Source organism: Oryzias melastigma, linkage group LG18 (genome assembly GCF_002922805.2).
Source record: "Oryzias melastigma strain HK-1 linkage group LG18, ASM292280v2, whole genome shotgun sequence".
NCBI lineage: Eukaryota > Metazoa > Chordata > Actinopteri > Beloniformes > Adrianichthyidae > Oryzias > Oryzias melastigma.
In genome coordinates, this window is record NC_050529.1 from 17,087,125 (window position 1) to 17,108,324 (window position 21,200).

Here is a 21,200-nt window from a genome sequence, read left to right on the forward strand (position 1 = left end):
GGAAGCGGTGAGTGTGTTCGTACTGTATGTGTGTTTCCAAACATATGTTTGTGGATTTGGTCAGCAGAATGTGTGCAGCTCTCCCCTCTCTTCCTGCCTGTTTATGGCTGAGGAGGCAGATGTTTTTGCTCTCCCTCTGGATCTCCTTTCATCGTTTCCGTCCCGGTCTGTTTTTAGGCCTGGCTAATCGAACCCAGTCTGCCCCCTCCCTCCTCCAGAAAACACAAGAAATTCTCGTGTGATAGTAACTTTGGCTCCTAAACCCGACGTGTCTGCCAGTTGCAAGAGTTGCTTAATATTTGTGAAAGGGGGAAAACAAGGAGTTTAACCGACCTGTGCTTGGTTCTGTCTTTTTTTTTTAACTGCCATATTGCTAATATTTTTTTCCTGCTACAAATGTCAGTGATTAGGCAAGACAGCTAATCCTCACATGAACTGTTAGTCTCAGTTTTCAGAGTTGAAGTTGGTATTTAATTCAGATTGAGTGATGAGGGTTAGAGGGGCAGCGAACCGTAAAGAAAACATGTCTGTGATGCCCATGAGGGAGACTCTTTTTACACTTTATTATACTTTTGGTGCTCTGTTTAAGCTTAACTTTTTGCAAGAAGTACTTGATTTTGTAAGGTGAATATTTGTAATAACCATTCTTTTAACCCTATAACTTTAAATGAATTTCATGTAGCAACAGTATGCTTTTAATTTGTTATTGTAGAACAGGACTAAATACATTTTTACCAGTATTATAGTGAATTTCATATTTAAACTCCATGCAAAAGTCTTTCCCAGTTAGCTTGGCATCATTAGCATGCCTTGTCTTGTAGTGCATCTTGATATTAGACTCTTGGCATATTAGGCATGCGCAGATATTTTGCATTTCATTGAAAAATTACTCCAATTTCCACTTGTCCCACGCTGTTAACTTTAATAAAGGTAAACAAGGATTAAAATATTTGTAACTAGCAAAAAAATATTCCTTGGCTGCACCTATTACGTGTAGCCAACATGAATTTTCATCATTTTTTGTGCTCAAATACACTTAAAACACATGCAAATAACATCAAATTAAATAAAACGCATTAGAACAATATCTGCTCAAATCAAATGTTCATGTTTTCAATAGATCCTCAAATATTGACGGATTATTCCAATTTGTATTTTGATTTGTGAACAATCTAAGACAGAAAAAGAAAATACAGTTTGGTAGGACGTTCATAAAATAAATATTGTACATTTTTCTTTTGAGATTGTTAAGGTTACCTTTTATTATTTTTGTCAAATTCCTTTAAACAATGTTCAGTTATCAGCTTTGCCATTCTAAACCTAAACACCGGAAGTCACTATTCGCATTTTCAGCCCATTTTGTCTGACGTCACCGTGAAAAGGGTCCATGAAAAGCCTTTTAAATACTACATAAAAAGCAGCAAAAGCGTAATTTATATTGCCTTAATATAAATATTGAATTTCTTAATCATTTTTAAGCCTATTATTTGTGCATGTGGCTTTTTATGTCTTATTTTTTGTGTAAATGGTGTGTCCCTTCCTTCCAAAGTTCAATGCAGTCTGCTCCTCCTGCATATGGCTTCAGTCAGTCCAAACTCAGCGGGATCTCTCTGTTTTATGGTCACCTTGCTGCTGACGGTTTACTTCCTCCTTAAATGAAGGGTATAGTCCAATAGAGTTGACTTCAGAGCCATAGAAGATCCAAAATGAGACGTTTGGCCTGAGTGTAATTTAAAGCACGCAGGCTGAAGCCATGAAATCATAGAACTGATGAAACTTTGTTTTTTTGTTTTACAATAGCTTAGATAACCCCCAGCCTCTAGTTTATTTCAGTTCTAATCAGAGGTCAGATCATTTATTTTTTTTATTGTGCATGTTTGTTTTAGCATGATCATCTGTGCATTCATGTCTGCCAGAGCAAGCTGCCAGACATTTTTACGCATTTCAGATTCAATATTTCCAATGTTTCTCTGAGTTATTACTCACATTAAAACTGAAAAAAGGTCTCTTGTAAAGCTTAAATAAAGCTGTAAAAAAAAGAAAAATCTCAAAGGGGAACTTTCCATTCTTCCGACTTATGTAAGATTCCTCCTCCTGAGTTCATGGGATGTAGAGTTTGCAACATGTGTTTTCAACATTGAATAAAAACGGCAGATCGAGGCTCAAACTGCACCAGCTAGGTAGTCGACATAATTTTTTCTTCTTCTCTGTGTTACTATTTGATGTGGGTTACTGGGTGCATTTCACTGCCAGCAGCCACTGCCTACTTTAGAGTGGATTAATACCTCCTGGCTGTTTTCTGCTGCTGAGGGAGGAGATAGGCCAAGCTGGCGTGGCTGAGCAGTGGAAATTCACACCTGGCTTATGTCTCGAAGAACATTAAATGAGTTGTAAAGAATATAAGTACTGTTAATTCTCTGTTGCTGCTTAAATGTGAAGCCTGAATATGTGTGTGTGTGTGATGTCGTTATTTTGACCTTAAATGGCTCTAAACCACATAGTTGCTGCAGAGCTTTTTGCTGACTCTTAAAAATATGTTTTTTAGATTTTCCGTTTAAATAAATAGAAAAATTTGAGTTTCAAATAAACCCTTTCAAATTAAACTACCTAATAGGTTTTTTCTCCTATTCTTTTTTTTTTAAATGAGTCAATAGAGGGATTAGCTTTTTGTATTCTGGATATTTTTTTGTATTATTCATTTTGTTTTGGTGTTTTTATCCCAAATCTCTTTGAAACTCATATTTCCAGCAGCTGTGACATCTGAAATAAGTCAAACATTAGAAGGGGGATTAAGCTAAAATCAGAAAAGCTTGTCACAACATGTGGAGAGAGAGCAAAAATTACAACTATTAATCATGATTACTGTTAAAGAAGTTATTACCACCATTAAAAAAGCTGTTCTGAAGCGATGCCTCAAGGATTTCAGCACCCTGATTGATGATGGGATGTTTAAATAATTTGTGTGAGTCATGCAAATTTAGAAAATAAGCTTAGTTATGGTCATAAATCTGGTGGTTTCAGCCTCCATGTGTTTGTTTTCCACACCAACCTCAGGGTAACGGCGTGGCTGAGGGATAGACTCACAACTGTGTTGTTTGGAGACAACAAACAAACAAGACAAAAACAAAAAAAATGAGTTTGAGAAAACAAAAGTTTATTTTCAATAATTCAAGTTTTTTTGAGCATTGATGAGACATTTAATTTTAATTGATGATCTCAACTGGATGTCTTAAAGATAATTAAATATCAATAAGAGGCGGATGACGCCACTGAAAACATTACAGTGAATGACATCACTTATCAGGTTATCTGTGAACTATGAATAAACTCGTGTGAAAGTGATCTTTTAGCGTTGATAACTTTCTAATGGAAAGTTGTCTCCATAAGATCGGTGCATCTTCTGCATGTGTGACTTATTAGTTGATCGTATTGAATCGTTATTCACTCATAGAGGTGGGAATATGAGCCAAAAACTAGAGTTTTAGATCGTCTTTAACTTTGGAACTTGGTTGCTTCTAGGCCCTCCAAAAACATTGTGAGTTCTTGGATTAATTAAGATGTTTTTACTCAGGGCGGTGAGGTCATGTTGCCACATTCCCCCCTCAGCATGTCCAGACATGGACATAATCAAAGTCTGCTTATAAGTGTTTAACGATTTATGTCATTTTACAGCTCTGTGTGTTCATTCTCCCTTGACTACATTTACTTTACACATATTTGTCATCTAATTTCTCATTTATACATTTTTTCTGGATATTTTTTTTTTTTTTTATGACCACGGTTTCTCCTCTTTGCTTTCTGATTACCCAGCATGTCCACAGGGCACCTACAAACCAGAGGGAAAGCCTGGAGGTCTGAGCACGTGTCTGCCATGTCCTGACGCGCATCACACGTCTCAGCCGGGCAGCACGTCTGTCCAGGACTGCGTCTGTAAGCCGGGCTATCAGCCAGTGGGCATGACCTGCCAGGGTGAGAGAACCATAGTGCATGTTGTGTTTTAAAAACACAAACTTTTCCAGGACGCATTTGATTGATTTAGCTATTTTATCTTCAGAAAAATTTATTATTTACTGTTGTATATTTTTACAGAGTATAAGTCGCTGTTTTTTCATAGTTTAGCCAGGAGTGTGACTTATACTCAAACTTATTTGTGATGTTTTTTGTTTTTTTTAAGATAAATAGCCTCATATATCGGATTTGATGATTGCCCTTTAGCGGTTGTTTCCACTAACAACCACTAGAGGGTGCTGTATTTTCTTCTGACAGTGCCAGAAGAAGAAGTGTTGTCCAAAACAAACATGGAAGAGAATCTGATTGTTTCCCTCTTAAATTTTGATATTTTTCTTATGTGCATTGAATCATTATTATTCTTGTTTTTATTTTTTGCCATGGTAAATATAAAAGTGCGGCCTATATCCTTAAAATCCATTTGTTTGACTTCAGACATCATGAAATTATCTCTTAGCTTAACATTAACATCTTGCAATAGTTAATTCAAGCATGCAGAAAACTGTGAGTCTTCCATTCAAACTGTCTTGCATGCAGACAGTGAGACACTTTCCCAGCAACATTCCAGCTTCTATTTGTGTCTCTTCTCTCCTCACAGTGGTTTACTGTCCAGCATTACTGCCGCCAGAAAACGGGTTTTTTGTTCAAAACGTGTGTAATAACCATTTTGACGCTGCCTGCGGCGTTCGATGCCAGCCGGGTTTTGAGCTTCATGGAACCGGCATAAGACTGTGTCAGGCGGATGGCACCTGGTCAGGGACGCCTGCCAGCTGCAGAGGTGAGGGGAACATCCTGTTTCTGGAAGAAATGGACTCTATTCTGAATCATTTTTATGCTGATTTTAGCCATTTTTTTTTAAATATTCTTCCTTATTTTTTTCTCTTTGTTGTTTAAACCATTTCAAATACACGTGGATGCAAATACAACTAAAATCTGACCTTAAATTCAAAGTATTCTAAATAAAATACTTTAGTGAAGAATTACTTTTGGATTGGATTGTTTTCGATCAACTGTTTGAAGTTATTTTCAAGTTTATAATAGAAAAATAGGACTACTTGTTTAAATAAAGTAAATTCAAAACTTCCATCTTTTAGTTCGTGTTCTGTTCAAGAAGAAGTTCCTGGTTAAAACTGAAGGTCACTTGGTTGTGACTTTTGGTGAACATCATTTAAAAGGGCGTTTCCAAAAATTCTCTAAATGTTTTTGGCGTTCATAATTTCCTTTCATAAATCTCAGAGTATTGGTGGTAGCTTTAAAGCTACTTCAATGCTTAAAAATAGCCCTTTATGTAGCTAAGTCTGTAGAATGTTTCATGTTTTTAATTTCTGAAGAAGAGAAGCTAGTGGAAAAAATTAGAACTAAAAGTGGAGTGATAAAAAAAAAGCTTTTTGAGCTTTTCCATGATCTCTCAAGAGTGAGGTAAAATAAGGCTTATATTTTTTAAAGAAGGAAGTTTTAATCTTATATTGAATAAATACGCTAATATCAAATGATTGATGGTGTCCTCATGCCACACTTGGTATGATACACGGCTCTCGATACGATATATATCACGATATATTCTAGTGCAGAAAATATTTCTTTTACTATTTTTAAGAGTTTGACTTAGAAAAAAAAACTCTACCTGAATATGAATTAATTGTAATAAAATAGTAAAATGTATTTTATTTAATGATCACAACGTTGAGCACTGCAACTGTATCTCATATGCAAGTTGCTTTTACCCAAGAAAAAAATTGGTAAATTAAGAATATTTTTTCTCAAAGCGAACAGTCAACATTGTTGGATTTTCACAATAAAATATTTGTCAGTATAAGAAATAAAAAGTAAACATAAGTAAGGAGCCAAAGGACGCTGATAAATAATCAGTTAAATATTATCATGTCGTTTTTTTAAAATCGATACAAGTATCACTGAATGAAGTATCGCAATATATCGCAGAATCAATTTTTGCTGAAAGTTTCCCTCCACATGTGTGGGGTCAGTACCTGCCAACGGTTCTTGTAACAGATTCGTGAGTAGGACTCACTTCTGCTTTCAGCCAAGCCAGATGCTGAGAGGAGTAAAGGTTGAGAGGATTTAGCCAAGCAGATAAAGAGTTCAGAGCGGAGACACCAACATGAGGAGGGAAAGACGGCATTGTGGGAAGGGCATCGCAAAGTCAAGAAAGTTACATGGAAAAAGAAAAGAACTAGAAGCTGAAGAGGTCAAGAAATTAATGAGGAAAATGCTTGTTTTAGCAGAAAAAGAGCAGTAATATGACTCAGAAATACCAGGACACTGAATATTTAAGGGTCTGTTGAAGATTTATAGTATGTGGCTTTGAGTATATAGTTCCTAAGTATTTGTGCACATGTATGCTTGTATGTATTACTCTAGTCTCTCTGCCACATACTGTAGGACCTCCCAGTTAGTTAGGCCCTGAGGGAGGGGGTCTCCTCTGAACTGCCTGTCTGTCTCCGGCTGGTGATGAGAAATAGCACAACACACACCCTCGACTAGACCTCAACATAACTCAGAGCAGACTCAAAGGCATAAATGCACACACAAGAATTTTTATTTTGTTTAATAGGGACTTTCACCCAAGGGTAAATGATCTGTGATGGAGTTAGGCGTGATTCATTGTGGTTCTGCTACCGTTAATTACTGTTTTCTCATCTTTGAAGTACAATACCTGGAAGTAGAGGTAGAGATCTTCCATAACGGTTGTGCTCAAAAAGCAGGATTAAAAATGTTAACAAAATGAAATAAACCAAAAGATGGGTCCAGTTTGGTGTAACAATAAATATAGCAGCTTTTGTGGGTTGGGATTCTTGTGTTTATTGTCTTATGACTGTTTCAGTGCGCTCCTGCCCGCCTCTGTCTCGGCCGCAGCACGGCTTCCTGAAGTGCAGCGATGGAGGCACTGCTTACAGGGCCGAGTGCCAGGTGGGCTGTGTGCGAGGCTACAGATTAGAGGGAAACTCCACCCTCACCTGTCAGGCCAACTCTGAGTGGAGTGAGCCCCAACCTCGGTGTGTGGGTAAGCCAAGCCTTCGACATGAAGCAACAGTTGTGTGCATTTCTTACCAATTTAGTAAACAACATTTTCTGGCTCAGAACAAACACGCTCACAAAGACATTTGTATTTCAAAATAGTCTTCAAACCATTTACACTATGGGTCAATTATTAAAACATGTCACTGTACAAACACTTTTTTTTGTTCATAGTGCAATGAGTACCTTTCTAGATCACAGAAATGTTTTGTAAATTAGAAAACAGCTGCTTTAATGCTAAATCAGTAAAGATTACTGCATAGTTTCTCAGAGTATGATATTTTTAAGAAGATCAAACATAATTTGTTTTAAAGGTTCAAGTATGCCAGGAAGGTGAGGTCATCACATTTACAGTTAAGCTACGTTCACACCGCCCTTTACAAAGCGCCTTCATGTGACCACTTTCAATGAAAAGCCTTTGCAAATTTCCATCTTCAACGTTCAAACTCTCACATTCAAGCATAGCTATGCACATTTTTTGGACTATTTTTGGTCACAGACAAGATGGCGGCTAAAAATCATTAGCCAGAAGGAAGTCCAGAACTGGAACACATACACACAACCTACCACACATTTCGGTCGAAAAGATACTCTTGTTTTTGCTTGAAAAAGACTAATATAACTGGCGGCCCTAACAGTTTAGTTGCGTTCAAGGACGTGCATTCTTGAACGCACATCAAATACCCGGTGTGTCCGTAGCTTAAGACATTGTTAAAACAATGTACATGTGAAAGAGCAACTAAACACCTTTCTGCAGAGGTAGAAAGTGATTTATACAGGTTTGAAAGTATTTAAAATCTAAAAACATTTGGACTAATCTTTTCCCAAGTTAGTAAAGAAACCTACTTGATTTATAGTCATATTGTGAGTCAATGTGGAATCACTTATGGAAAAAAGTGTCAAGAATAATATAAAATCTACAAGTGCTGTAATATATAAAGATGGATGGAAAAGAAAGTGTTAATATGAATACTTTGCTAATGAATGAGCTGTTATTCCTTTAAATACTTGATTTTAATTTAGCTGCCAGGTGTTCATACACTTCTTATCATTTTGGCTTATATCCAAGGAATCATACTTTATCTCCTATTTTAAAATAGTTTGTTCACCTGTTGATTTAAGTGAATTTAGATTACATTTTTACTTTTATGTTCTATTTCATATTAGGTGTTTTGTTTTTCTTCTTTTGAAACTCCTTGAGAAAGCAAAAACTCTCTGTAATCTATCAAACAGACGACTGAAATAACACAAACAGTGTGTTTGTGCTTTAATCCTGTGGTTTTTCACTCATATGTAAACACACATGCCTGGTGGTTTCACCACACACATTCAGTGAAAGATGCATCCACTATCTTAAAAGACACACAAAATGACTCACACTTTTCAGAACTGATGGTTAAGTTAAAATAGTTGCACATACTCATGCCCGCCACAAAAGCATTCAAGTCATGAACACACACACTAAGAGTGTGTAACGGTGGAAAGCCACAAGCCTCCAGCCTCACTGCTCTGGCCTGCACTTACTCACTGCCAACCGACTGCCTTGACGTGCTATTTAAAAAGCCAAAGCTGACTGTTTCCGGAAAGCTCTCTTCTTATCTCTGTATACCATCTCGGCCTCTCTGCACCAGCTGAACCGGAGCTTGCTTGTTTGGCCATCTATCATTACTTCTTTAACAGATTAAATTGGCTTTGTGGGGCTCTGGTCGCCGCCGAATGCTTTGTTTTTGCGTTTTGTTTGCACTGCGGTGGAGCAGAAACTCCTCATTTACCCTCAGAGATGCTGAGATATTTTCATCTGATTGAAGTCTTGACCTGAACGTGACAGAAAAAGCCTTTTGTTTAAATTCTCTGGCCAGTGCTGCTTTAGGTAGGTTTGTCTGTTGAACCACCGACGCTGATGAAAAACCTGAGTTTGTCGCAAAGCCACCGCAAAGCATGATTTTATCCCACGGGAAGCATGCTCATGCATGCTTTTTATTCCCTGTTTATCTTCGTTTCAGCTGCTTCACCTTCTAAGTTCTTTTTACAAAGTGGTGGGGAAACTTGTAATCTGAAAGGTGTTTTTATTTTTATGTCTCTCGTTCTTTCTTTCTTTCTTTTTCCTCAGAGGTGCGTTGTTCTCCCATCGTGAACCAAAAGAACTTCTTGCTGTCGCCCCCTGCCTGCGGGAAAAAGGCAGTGTTGGCAGGCTTTACTTGCATTCTGTCGTGTCGGAAAGGTTACGCTCTCCACGGAAACAGAAAGGCGGTTTGCCAGAGCTCTGGAAACTGGACTGCTAACGTCCATAAAGCTGTGTGTGCAGGTAATGCACTGTGCTTTACCCTAAGACGGAAGTTGAGCTTTTCCCTACTGCTGCCCCGAGGTCAGAGGTCATAGCTGTTTGAGCTGTAAACTGGTTGTTACAAGGGAAAGGTGCTGAGGTCAAGCAGGTAGAAGTGGCATGATGATGTTTCTGCGCCTTGTTTTTGAGAGAATTTTCTGTAACATTTCACATGAATTCAAATTCTTATGATTGAACTTTGCAACCCAAGATATGTGGAAGGTTTTTATCCAGTTTACACACCAGATGTTGGGTTTTACAGAGTTAGAATGAGTGACGCTCGTAACATGGATTTATTGAAGAGGAGGTGAAGAAAGGCGTAGATATAGGAATCTTGGAGGGATCCATTTTTCTGTGTTCCGTTTTTCTCCTCTACATTCTTCTTTGCTTTGTGAAGAGTGATTTTTTTTGTTTAAGGCAGTCCTAGGGTCACTAACTCAAACCACACCATGTCCAAGCCCCAACTGGGCTCTGGAGATCATTATAATGGATGACTGTACTGCAGAGTCCAGATGCCTCGCAGGTGAAGCAGGTGGTGCCTGCTCTGCCTGCATCCTTGTAAATGTCCTCTTATTTCCTCCTGGAGAATTGCTAATGAAGGAACTGCAGTCATTAGGGGGAGGAAGAGGTGTCATAAAGATGAAAACGAACAGGAGGGTTTTTGCACACTAGAAGGTGAGAAAGTTGGATGAGTCACCTGTAGAGTTTGTTTTTTAGAAGGGAAAAGAGAAGAGGTTCCTGATCCTTACAAACACTGAATTATGTGAGGGGAAAACGAGATAAATAAAAGGAAATGTTCAGTTTGGAAACTGACGTGTTAATGGAGTGTGGGCACAAACTCTAGGAACAATTTTCTCTATAGTTCTGGTGATTTCTTGTCTTCTGTAAATAGCTGACAGCCAAAGTGGATTAAACTGGATTTAACCTGTAACAACACACAAAGCCAGTTAGATCTTCGTGTAATGACGGGCAGAGATGGATGCTTGAGGACAAGGATCATTTGATCCATATGGGAACTGTTGTCTGATTTATCCGTAACCTCTCCTGGTCGCTCCTAGAGTTTGGTTTTGTTGCTTAATCAGCCCTTTGATGTCAATTGAGCTATTTTGATGTTTGTTTGCATTTTAATTAAAGAAAGTACTTTTCACGTAATGAGTACAAAAGGTAATAAATATCTAAAAGGAACTAAGAAATTAAAGAATGGGAATCAAAAGGTCAGTGATCTGCTCTTTCTTATGACAAAAACAACCTTATGGATAAACTACTGCCCAGAATAAATGAATTTACTGTCCAGTGTGACTCTTTTTGGAAATTTGTGCTGCTTTTACATTACAAAGGTTTACAATTTTCTGCACCAGGCTTTACTATGGGATCAAATCAGGATCAGATTAAAGTGAATGAAAAAACAGATTGAACATTTAAAAAACAGACATTGTAAATTTGAAAAAAAAGAAGATTTGAAAGCAGTTTTAAACTTGAAAATACATGTTTTAAACTTAAAAAAAATATTAAAAAATTGAAGAAATTACACTGAATATTTGAAAAAATAATTTTGCAAACATGAAAGAAACATAGAAAATAAAAAAGTACATTTGAATTAAAAAAACTAAAACTGTTACTAAATAAAACAAAAATATTTATTTGTACTTTCAGCTTTTCCTTTTTTTGCTTTTCCCTGTTTCCTTTCAGCTCTTTGTTTTTAGTTTCAGTTCAGAGTTTTCGAATTTTCGTTGATGAGCTGATCCTAATTTTACATGGGGGCGGGGCTTTGTGTTGGTAAAAGCACACACAAAATAGTGGTAACAGGTGGCCAAAACTAAGATCTTTAAGAGTAACGTTGAATATTTGTAGTAAATGCATCTGCTTGAGCTTAATACTCTTCCTGTTAAGAGTTTTTTCCTAGAAACATGTTTGAAGTTTTCCTCAGAAGAACCTGGTATTAAAGAAAGTTGTGAGGTGCCAAATATGTTTAAAGACCCACTCCAATAAAAAATAAAAAAACGTTTTTGGTGCTTTTAACATGTTCTTGTAGCCCGATTCTCACGATGGAAGACATATAAACAGAAAATTAGGCTAAAAATTGTATTTATTAGTATTTCTTCATCAAATCGGGCAGATAAAAGAATGCTGTTTGGAAATACTCGCAGTTGCGACGCGGCGACTGAAATGGTCGGGCCACAAGCTCTCTGCTCCGCTCCATTCTGATGCATCCACTTGTACCTCTTCGTTTTACTCGTCTGAATCAAAACTATACGGCTAGGAGGAATTTTTCAATAGATCAAAATATGATTGAAGTAGGACTTTAAATTTTTGCACACTTAAGCTACACTTAAGCTTTTGTAATTATCTTAATTAAGAACTGCATTTGATAACAGTTTGAGCCGTCAGCTAATGAGGTCTATAATTGTAGACAAAGAGAAAGCTAAAACCTGCATCCTTGATAATTCTAATGTTTAATAAAAATGTTTTTGCTCAGTTAATTTGAACTCCAAAATAAACAATTACACTATAAATTGGAGAAAATTCCTGCCTACTGTAAGTTAACCCCTAACGGAACACAAAAAAAGTATCTATTTTTTGTAAATATGAAGCAATTCACTGTAAATGAGAGAATTCTTGAACCTGCTGTGATGTAGTGAAACTTCATGTGGTTCCCAAAAAGTCTTTAGTGCTTTGAATTTTAACCCCTTTTCCCCTAGTTTCTCTTACAAAATTCGTGAAAATGCATCTAAATCATAATTTAGATCTTGAATATTTTAAACTTTATGGTTTTATAGTTTTCTAAATGACCTGTAAAAACAATTCCATATTTGAGAAAGCTAATAAAGTTTATTTAAAAAAAATAGCTAGAAGTGGTTCTCTTTGTCGGTTGATTACAAACAACTTTATGTTGCACATTTTCCTTTTAATAAGTTTGTTTTTGTTGTGGTTTAATGTAAAGCATTTTGCACAGAAACAGTGTCAGAGTTTTGCAGAGAGAATGATTGGTTTGTGCTTGAAGGTGAGTGTTTGTCAGATGACATCACGACCTCTACCAGGATGAAAACAAGAATCACGCTCGTTCAAGTGTGCGTCAGGTGTGATAGTGTGAACTTCTGCAACCACTGGATCTGCTATCAATTTTTTTTTTGCTGAAGTTTAACCACTTGTCATTTTTTTTATTAGATACGGAGCCACCATGGCTCCAGTGTCCTGCAGATATTGTTGCAGAAACCGATGAGCGGCGAGGTACTTCGAACGTCAACTGGAACATCCCCGTTGCTACGGACAACTCAAAAGAAGAGGTCACCGAAAAAATAAAAAAGATTTCTCTTAAAACTTTTGAAAAAGTGATTTTATTTTACACACGTCAACTATTCTTTTGCCATCTCACCTTTTTCTCCCACCTGTAGGTGGCGGTTCAGGTGAAGCCGGTCTACAATCCTCCTCAGTTAATCCCCATCGGAAAAGAAATCATCACCTACATCGCAACAGATCGATCCGGAAACCAGGCTAACTGCTCTTTTACTGTCACTGTCATTGGTGAGAATCTGGAGACTGCATCAGTGACAGCTTCTATTGATTAACTGTTATAAATTACTATTTATGTATTTTTCTACGATTTTTTTAAGCACTAACCCTTTAAAATAATACTTTTACTAAGGTTTATGTCATAGAAGTTTTAAAAAACAAAACATGTTATTTTAACTGTGTACTTATCATTACCACAAACATTTTAATTCCATTTGTTTGTTTTAATTCTTTTTTTTAATCTAGTGTATCATAACCAGCTTTTTATCCTTTTCCCATAAAGTGTTCTACAGATAAAATAGTTAAACAAATGTTTAGATCTGCTGTACATTGTTATTCCACAACCTCACTGTACAAACTAAAAGAAATTCGTTTTTATTTCATTTCATAACAATACTTAACATCAATATTTTACAAAATGATATATAACAGTTGATTTTCTTGGACTATAAATATTTCTTTTATTCTCACAGTAAAAACTTACTAAATAAATAAATAAAATGCTTGACTTTACAGTAAAAACAGTAAAGAACATCATCTGTCCACACCTGCAGGTATAAAACTCTGCTGCAACAAACTGAAAAAATCAAGGAGATTTGTTTCAGCAGCTCAGTAGGCGCTAAAGTTTAAGAGGACTCAATCATGCTAGTCATACACATTTCCATGAGTTTTCATGGCAGTGAAATTTTTTTTTTAATTAAAAACGTGTTTTAGTTCTGATTGTAGAAAAAAGTCACTTAAAAACGTTGACTTTTTTCTGCAAAATTTCATAAAAATACATTCTTATTGCATTTCTTTTCTCAAAAGCAAATCAATTTGCTATTTCTCTTTGCAGATACGGCGCCTCCAGTCATTGACAGGTGCAGATCACCGCCGCCAGTCCAGGCCACAAACACGGAGACAGCCGTCGTTTGGGAAGTACCACAGTTTTCCGACAACTCAGGTATGTCTGGCCGTCGACTACAGATGCTTTATTCTTTGGCGGCTCGGCCCTGCCCTGCTCCACCCTCCGTCTGCAGTGACGTCGGTTAAATGGGATCATTTCCTTCTAATGTTTGGAAAAATGGGATTAAAGCGGCGTGTGAGAGGGAGACAATGCACATGTGTGTGTTGGTGAGAGAGAAGGAAAAAGAAAAGAGCCAGAGGACAGAAGAAGCTGTATGACATCTGCAAATGTCGTTAATGTTGAAACAGACAGAGACACAGGTGTTATTGCTATGAAAATGCTCCTTTGTGGGAAAGTGCGCTCATTCCATCCATTTTTCCCAAAAGTCATTTAAGTATGTGAGCATACACAGGACTCTGCATACTCAGTTCAAAGTGCTTTTGACACACTTCTTGAATATTTGCTTTCTTAATCTATTTTGCAGTAAAAAAGACCATTAGTCAATGTCTGGGAGAAGCTGACTTAATTCATGTGAAAAACAACCTATTTTACAGTATGGGGCACTTCAATGAGAGAATGTATAGATTGAATTAAATCCCATTGCACTAAGTGCAAAATGTAATTATGTTAGTTATGCAAAATTTGACATATTTAAAAGGACAAAAATGTGAGTGTGAGTGTGTTATAGTATAAAAAAGAAACTTAAAAAAAACTAAAGTCAGTGACACAAATAACAGCCTTTCCAAAAAATTAGAATATCATGGAAAAGTTTATTCATTTGCATAATTTCTTTCAAAAAATCAAACTTTTATCAAGTTTAATTGTTTAATTGATTACAAGTACCGTAAGTTGCACTTTTAAGACAAAAGTTCAACATTTAACCCTGGCATAATGTTGCATCCATACCAAACACGATTCATGCATCAAATTTGAGCCAACTTTAATGCTCAATTCTTGTCCCAATATGTGTTCATGAACTAGACGTTCCCATTGTGTGTGGAGAAGCTGTCTGAAGTTTTTAGCCTCATCACAACATGGAGGCTTTGACTGTACGTGTTGTTTATAATGCATGTTGAGGGATTAAGTATTTATTTTGTAAAGATCCACAAAAGCATCAATAATCACATCTCCATGAAATGCAATTCAAGGATTAATTTTCTTTTTACATCTTACCTTTCCTGTTGCTGCCAAATATAAAGTACTTATTTTTTATTGTTTATGATCCCATAAAAGTCTCTGGTTTCACAATAAACAGATTTTCTCCAAAAGTTATATTTTATTAGAGGATCTGTCGCTTTTAGGCTAAATCATCTGTGATAGTTACACTTCTCAAGCTTAAGTTAAAGTTGTTTTTACATTAATAGAGGCTAAAAGAATAGGGTAATCTTTTTTCCTCAATTCATAAATCTAAACAGATTAAACACATCTGGCTATTAAAGGTAAAAGATGTTTTTTTAGAGTTGCAATAAATCAAATATTTCTGTCATTGTTGTGGAAATACGGCTGTAAAAGTGATTTTAGAAATGTTTTCCACACATCTGGACTGCATTATTTTAGGAGATACAGTTGAACGAACATTTTTCCTCTATTTTAAATAATTCAAATCACACTAAAACTGCTACCTGGCTTTATGAGATTAACCAGTCAGTCAAGCATGGGCCCCAAACCAAACATTTGGCTTTCTAAAACGTGAAGAAGTGATCGTTTCTCACCTGCCCTCATCAAACGCAGGGTACCCACGCTCTCACAAACCCATGCACTGTAATAACAGGCTGCTGCGGCCGCTTCAGGCCCACATGACGTCAGAGCAGCATTGCTTCAGCGTCAGTGTTTTGTTTTTCCAGGCCCACACCCTGATGCCAGCTCTAAATTTAGTCGGGACTCGTTAGACTCGCACATACAAGCACTAACTCTCAGGCTAAATTTAAAACTGGACTCCAGCGCGACCAGACGTGTGTCAGCTCCCTGGGAGGATAAATTGCTACTGCTAATTTAGGAGGTGGATTAGAGTTTAACGTCAAAATTTGCACTTTAATTTCATTTTAGTGAAGTCTATCAGTCAGATTTGGAGAAGTTCTTGTTTTTTTGTAAAAGTTGCAAAATCTCACAAACTCCCGCCTTTCATCAGTTCTGTTTTAATTGATTTAACAAAATTAATAAATAGATGTTGCTAAATGACATTGTTTTTTTTTTTTAAAAAAACTTCTGAAATAATGGAATTTGTCTTCTCCTGAAAAAGGAAGTTAGGCCAAAAGTGCCCTCTACAGGAATTTCACAGTGTTACTTTTGATTTTGAAGTTTTTTTTTTATTTAAATGTATTAATTAAGCAATTTTCAGTGGAAGAAATGGCAAACAACACGTATTTAAAAGGCCACATAGATAAAAATCCAATTTTTTGGTGTTTTTAACATAGTCTTATAGCATTTTTCATATGATGGTGGACATTTATAAAGAAAATTATGCTTAAACTTATATTTCTGAGTATTTAAGTCATTGAGGATCAGGATCAGACAAAAAATGCTGTTTGAAAAAGCTTGCAGTTGTGATAAATACAATTGACATTCCACAAGTTTCCTGCTCCGCTCCATTCTGATGCGTCTACTTGTAGACAAATAGAGTCATGTATGGCTCGATAGTCCTTATATTATTTACACATGTTTTTACACTGCTAATGTTAGGTTGGAGGGTGTGAGGGGCTGTAAGCTAGTGGGAGAACATGTCAACATTTGGATAATGGGAAGTAGGGCAATGGTCAGGGGTGGATATTTAATGAGCTACTGCCACTCTGCAGAAACTATGTCCTAGAAAACAACAGATTTTTAGATTTAGATTAAAACGACATAATCACAATTTAAAAAAAACACTGGGAGTGGTTTTAAAATTGATCAAAAGATGATCAGAATGAAACTGCAACTCTTAAATACCTCTTTGTTTTGTTGTTGACATTTCCTTTAAATGTTTATTTGACTCTTCTGTCTGTTGCTGATAAGTCCTTCTTCCCTTTTAGGAGGTCGCCTCACAGTGACCAGCACCCACACTCCAGGATCACTATTCCCAGTGGGAGAGACTCTGGTCCAGTACACTGCGACAGATGCTGCAGGGAACAGCCGCACATGCAACCTCACAGTCACAGTGCAAGGTAAATGACACAATATGACTTTTTACAGATTTTGTTCACAGATAAATGTCAGCCCTCACTGTCTGCGTGACAGCCCTTTATTGTGTGGTATACAGACACGTGTTGTGTGTTTATTGCACAGGTACAACTTGTGACCAGCCGTATGTCCCTGTGAATGGGGAATTCATCTGCTCCGAGGAAGAGGAAGGAGTTAACTGCACCCTTCACTGTAAAGAGGGTTATAGTTTTACCCAGAATGCCGTGCACAGCTACTTCTGCCGCTTCAATGGTGTGTGGGAGCCACCCTACTCTCCTGACAGACCTGACTGCTCAGGTCAGTACAGCTCATTTTTGTGTTCTTTGAAATGTTTTTGTTAGTTCAAGACTGATTGAACTTAATCTGAATGAAAGTGCTCTCTTTTCTTAGTTAATCGTGTTGCTAATAATGGATTTAAGCCCTTTGAGATGCTGTTTAAAGCGTCTCGATGTGATGATGCCGACATGCTCAAATCATTCGCTGGAGATTTCAACGCCAAACTGGGAGGCATGGTGGGGGTCCGTCTTTTCACAAATTTCTCGTTCATCTAGATGAAAGCTCCAACCCTTCTTTTTCCGTTCTCTCCCCCCAGCTCCCAAACTTTTGTAGCAGTGATGACGTCACCTGTAAGCTGGAGGTGATGTCTCAGGGTCACTGTCTGGAGTACAACTATGACTACGACAACGGATTCTCCATCGGTAGGGCTCTGTTCATGCGGAACACAATCTTTCTCCACACTAGTAAATAAAAAGTAATCGTCTTCAGCTCCAGGCGGGTGGAGCAACAACTGGGATTCTCAGGGGGCTCAGGACTACGCCTACTTTGAGTCAGGCTATGCCACGGGCTCCCGGCAGCTTCCCAATCGTCAGCAAGGAAGCAGCGTGCCAGCTCGCCATCGCACCAAGAGGCGAGCTAAGAGGCACCGAAAAATCAAAGGCCCCACCAGAGACCAGAAGATCCAGATCTATTTTAACATCACAGGTACAAAGAAACTGAATTTTTAACAAATCATGCTAAGGGTGCTGTCAGATAAGTCATTTTGATGACTGTTAGCATAAAAATGGTACTAAAGGGCTCGCCTCACAGTGAAAAAGTCCTGGTTTGATTCTGTGTTTCTATGTTCTGACCTCCTACAACATGCCAGTCTTATTTTGCGGTTCTTCCAGCAAGCATCCCTCTGCCCATGTCGAGGAACGACTCCATAGAAGTGCTCAACCAGAAGAGACTTCTGAGGACTCTAGAGCAGCTCACTAATCGTCTGAAAAGAACACTGGCCAAACAGCCGCTGTCCAGTTTCCACGTGTCCTCAGAGATGATCGTCGCCGATCCGCGATCTTTGGAGAGCAGGAAGGCCTCTCTGTACTGCAGGCCGGGCTCGGTGCTCAAAGGCAGAATGTGTGGTAAGATCTTTACATTAATGTATTGACATAAGTTCCTCTTGATTACTTGAAAAATGTTATTTCATGCCTCATTTTCTACAAGAAAACTTGATTGTGCTCCGTAATTGTATCTTACAGTGCTGTGTCCAGTGGGAACATATTATTCTCTGGAACATAACGAATGTGAGAGCTGTTGGCTGGGTTCCTACCAAGACCAGGAGGGTCAGCTGGAGTGTAAGTCCTGCCCAGAGGGAACCTCCACTGCCTACTTGCACTCCCGCAGCATCACTGAGTGTAAAGGTGCGTACAGCCTTCTGTCTTTGCTTTTGCATAATAAACATGCCACTTTATGAAAGGATGCAGGAATAAATGTTTACTTTGCCGTGTAATGTTTGTGCCACTGCTGGGTGTTCGCAGGACAGTGTAAACCTGGTAGTCACTCTCTCAACGGGCTGGAGATTTGTGAGTCGTGCCCGCTGGGTCACTTCCAGCCTTCTTTTGGCGCCAGAGAGTGTCTGGTCTGCCCCGACGAGACCTCCACAGTCACCAGAGGAGCCGTGGACGAGACGGAGTGTGGAGGTGAAACAACTCTTGTGTTCTGATTTGAGCGCATTTAGCTAGAATACACATTAAATACTTCACTGCTTTGAACCTCTTGCACAAATTTGATCCATGTGTGAGTCAAACCTGGTGCCCATTCCTTCAGTAGCTACATATACACAACAGTCGTGATATCACATTAAAATAACTTGGCCCTTAATCCATGTAATACAAATCTCTGCCCTGGTTTGTTGATCTTCCAGCACCTGGAATGTTTCTTTAGTCTATCTCTTGATCATTTTTTTGTAGTCTAGGAAAACACTTTGGCATTAAGGAAAATTCCTTTTTATGTGAAAAAAACAGTAAGTGAGCTAGTTAGTAACTAAGCTATATGGGAAAAGTTGACTTTCCTGGAACAAAATGTTGGACTTTTGCCTTCTGTTTTTGAAATTTTCTGTGTATTAGGTATGTTCGGCTTTTGGGTGTTTTTTTAACAGAAAAATTATTCTTAAAAACTTTTCAAAGCCTTAAAATGTTACTTTTAAATGATTAACAGTAAATTATTTTGTTTTTTGTAATGAACTATTAAACACAAGAGCTTTTACTCTGTTGACATTCTTTCAACTACCGAAAGTCTTTAATCGTTTACACAATTATCATACATCCACCGGAATCTGAAGTGGTAAAAAGTGGCTTTGCGTTACTTTACGTTAGAAATATTCACATCAGTTCAACGCCGACATGAATAGCCGCTTTTCTGTGTGCGAATCAGCGGATTCACTGTGATTGCATAACCCGGGGATGTCCAAATCGAGGCCTCGAGGCCCAGAGCCCTACATGTTTTCCAACTATCCTGTCATTGACAGTTCATTATTGGCAAAAGACGAACCTGATCCGGGTAATCAGTAGCAGATAAGGAAGGATTTCTGTGAAACCAGAAGGCCTGGATTTGGACACCCCTGGGATTAACAGTCAAAGAGGTTAATGTGTGTGTGTTATGTAGATAAAGTAGGATCTAAAATACTTGAAAAATATAGATCAAATGTTTCCAGCTCAAATGCTTCTTTATTATTTTCCATAAACTCTCTTGGTTTGCTCTTTTCTTTTGGTCTCTCCTCTGCAGTTCCTTGCACAGCAGGTCACTTTTCACGCACCGGTTTGGTCCCTTGTTACCCGTGTCCCAGAGATTACTACCAACCCGATCATGGCCGATCCTACTGCCTCGCATGTCCCTTTTATGGAACCACCACTGTGACCGGGGCAACCACTATACAGCACTGCTCAAGTAGGAAACCTTACAACTCTGTTAGGAAGTTTTAGGTTAATCTCTATTTAGCAATAGAGTTTTATGATGATTTAAAAGTAAGAGTACGTGTTTTCAAACCTAAGTTGGTTGGTGAATTATGTCTATAATTAGTTTAAATGCATTCAAAAGCAACACAGCTGTTCTTTGTGTCGACCCATGCTGTGTAAAAAATGTCATTCCACTTGTTTATTCTCTCGTCTACAATTTAACATCTCTCCAATTGGAAGCAGTACTTCTGGACTGGGGGGGTGACATGGAAGTAATATTGTTTTTATGGCTCTGAATAAAGTAGGAATAAAAAAGTCCAGCGTGGCTACAGTGCAGATTTGAGCCAAGGCAAGAACTCATTCCCAGTTTTATATAAGAAACGCAGGCTTCCCTACAGCTGGATCTCATTTGTCTGCCAGTCTGACAGAAACGGCAGTGATCCTTGTTTATTTCCAAACTGTCTCTGCTTACACAGTCTGTATTTTCTCTGGGTGTCACTTTCAGGTTTTGGCTCCAGCTTTCTTCCAAAGGAGGAAAGTGTTACATCTGCTCCAGAGGTGGAGGTCAGTGAGGACTACCAAGCCAGCAGTCAGGTTAGTCTTTGTATTTTTCAATACTTCAGTTACATTTATTTCTTCAGACTGGAAAAATTGACACATCGAAATGGACGGAAAAAAATTGCAGTCATTCTGACATTTGCATTTACTGTAGTTTTATTGAAAAAAGGAAATCATGAGACGGTTTTCTCTTTGACTCCATTGAATATGTAACTGTTCTATTAACCTGTGCAAGTTGGGTCATTAAAAGCAAAGAGTATTAGGGTATCTCTGAAGAGACAAAACATGAAATATTTAGATTTAATTTGCTTTGAAAAATAAAAGGTGAAGTATTTTTTGGTCCTCAAACTGGACATACCTTAAAGACCCAAACCAATAAAAATTGTGTTTTTAACATTTTCTTGTGGCATTTTTATGATAACGGAGGACATATATACAGAAAATTAAACTTAAAATTACATTTCTGAGTATTTCTTTATTCAAATTGTTGTGAATCAGAAGCAGATGTAGA

General features: G+C 37.7%; 1 protein-coding gene across 4 annotated transcripts in view; it reads left to right on the forward strand.

Annotated features, from left to right (window-relative positions):
• Positions 1–21,200, forward strand: part of svep1 (sushi, von Willebrand factor type A, EGF and pentraxin domain containing 1) — an 82,518-nt gene that overhangs the window by 39,011 nt on the left and 22,307 nt on the right. For 3 of the 4 annotated variants that reach the window (XM_024287532.1, XM_024287531.2, XM_024287533.2), the window contains 17 exons: positions 3,811–3,969; positions 4,607–4,786; positions 6,851–7,030; positions 9,155–9,349; positions 12,533–12,651; positions 12,760–12,889; positions 13,713–13,820; positions 16,772–16,903; positions 17,025–17,216; positions 17,310–17,431; positions 17,512–17,617; positions 17,685–17,900; positions 18,086–18,319; positions 18,437–18,598; positions 18,716–18,877; positions 19,962–20,123; positions 20,637–20,725. In XM_024287532.1, coding sequence (XP_024143300.1) covers positions 3,811–3,969; positions 4,607–4,786; positions 6,851–7,030; positions 9,155–9,349; positions 12,533–12,651; positions 12,760–12,889; positions 13,713–13,820; positions 16,772–16,903; positions 17,025–17,216; positions 17,310–17,431; positions 17,512–17,617; positions 17,685–17,900; positions 18,086–18,319; positions 18,437–18,598; positions 18,716–18,877; positions 19,962–20,123; positions 20,637–20,725 — 2,648 coding nt within the window. The remainder of the gene's footprint in view (positions 1–3,810; positions 3,970–4,606; positions 4,787–6,850; positions 7,031–9,154; positions 9,350–12,532; positions 12,652–12,759; positions 12,890–13,712; positions 13,821–16,771; positions 16,904–17,024; positions 17,217–17,309; positions 17,432–17,511; positions 17,618–17,684; positions 17,901–18,085; positions 18,320–18,436; positions 18,599–18,715; positions 18,878–19,961; positions 20,124–20,636; positions 20,726–21,200) is intronic. The other variant, XM_024287534.2, reaches the window with a different exon arrangement.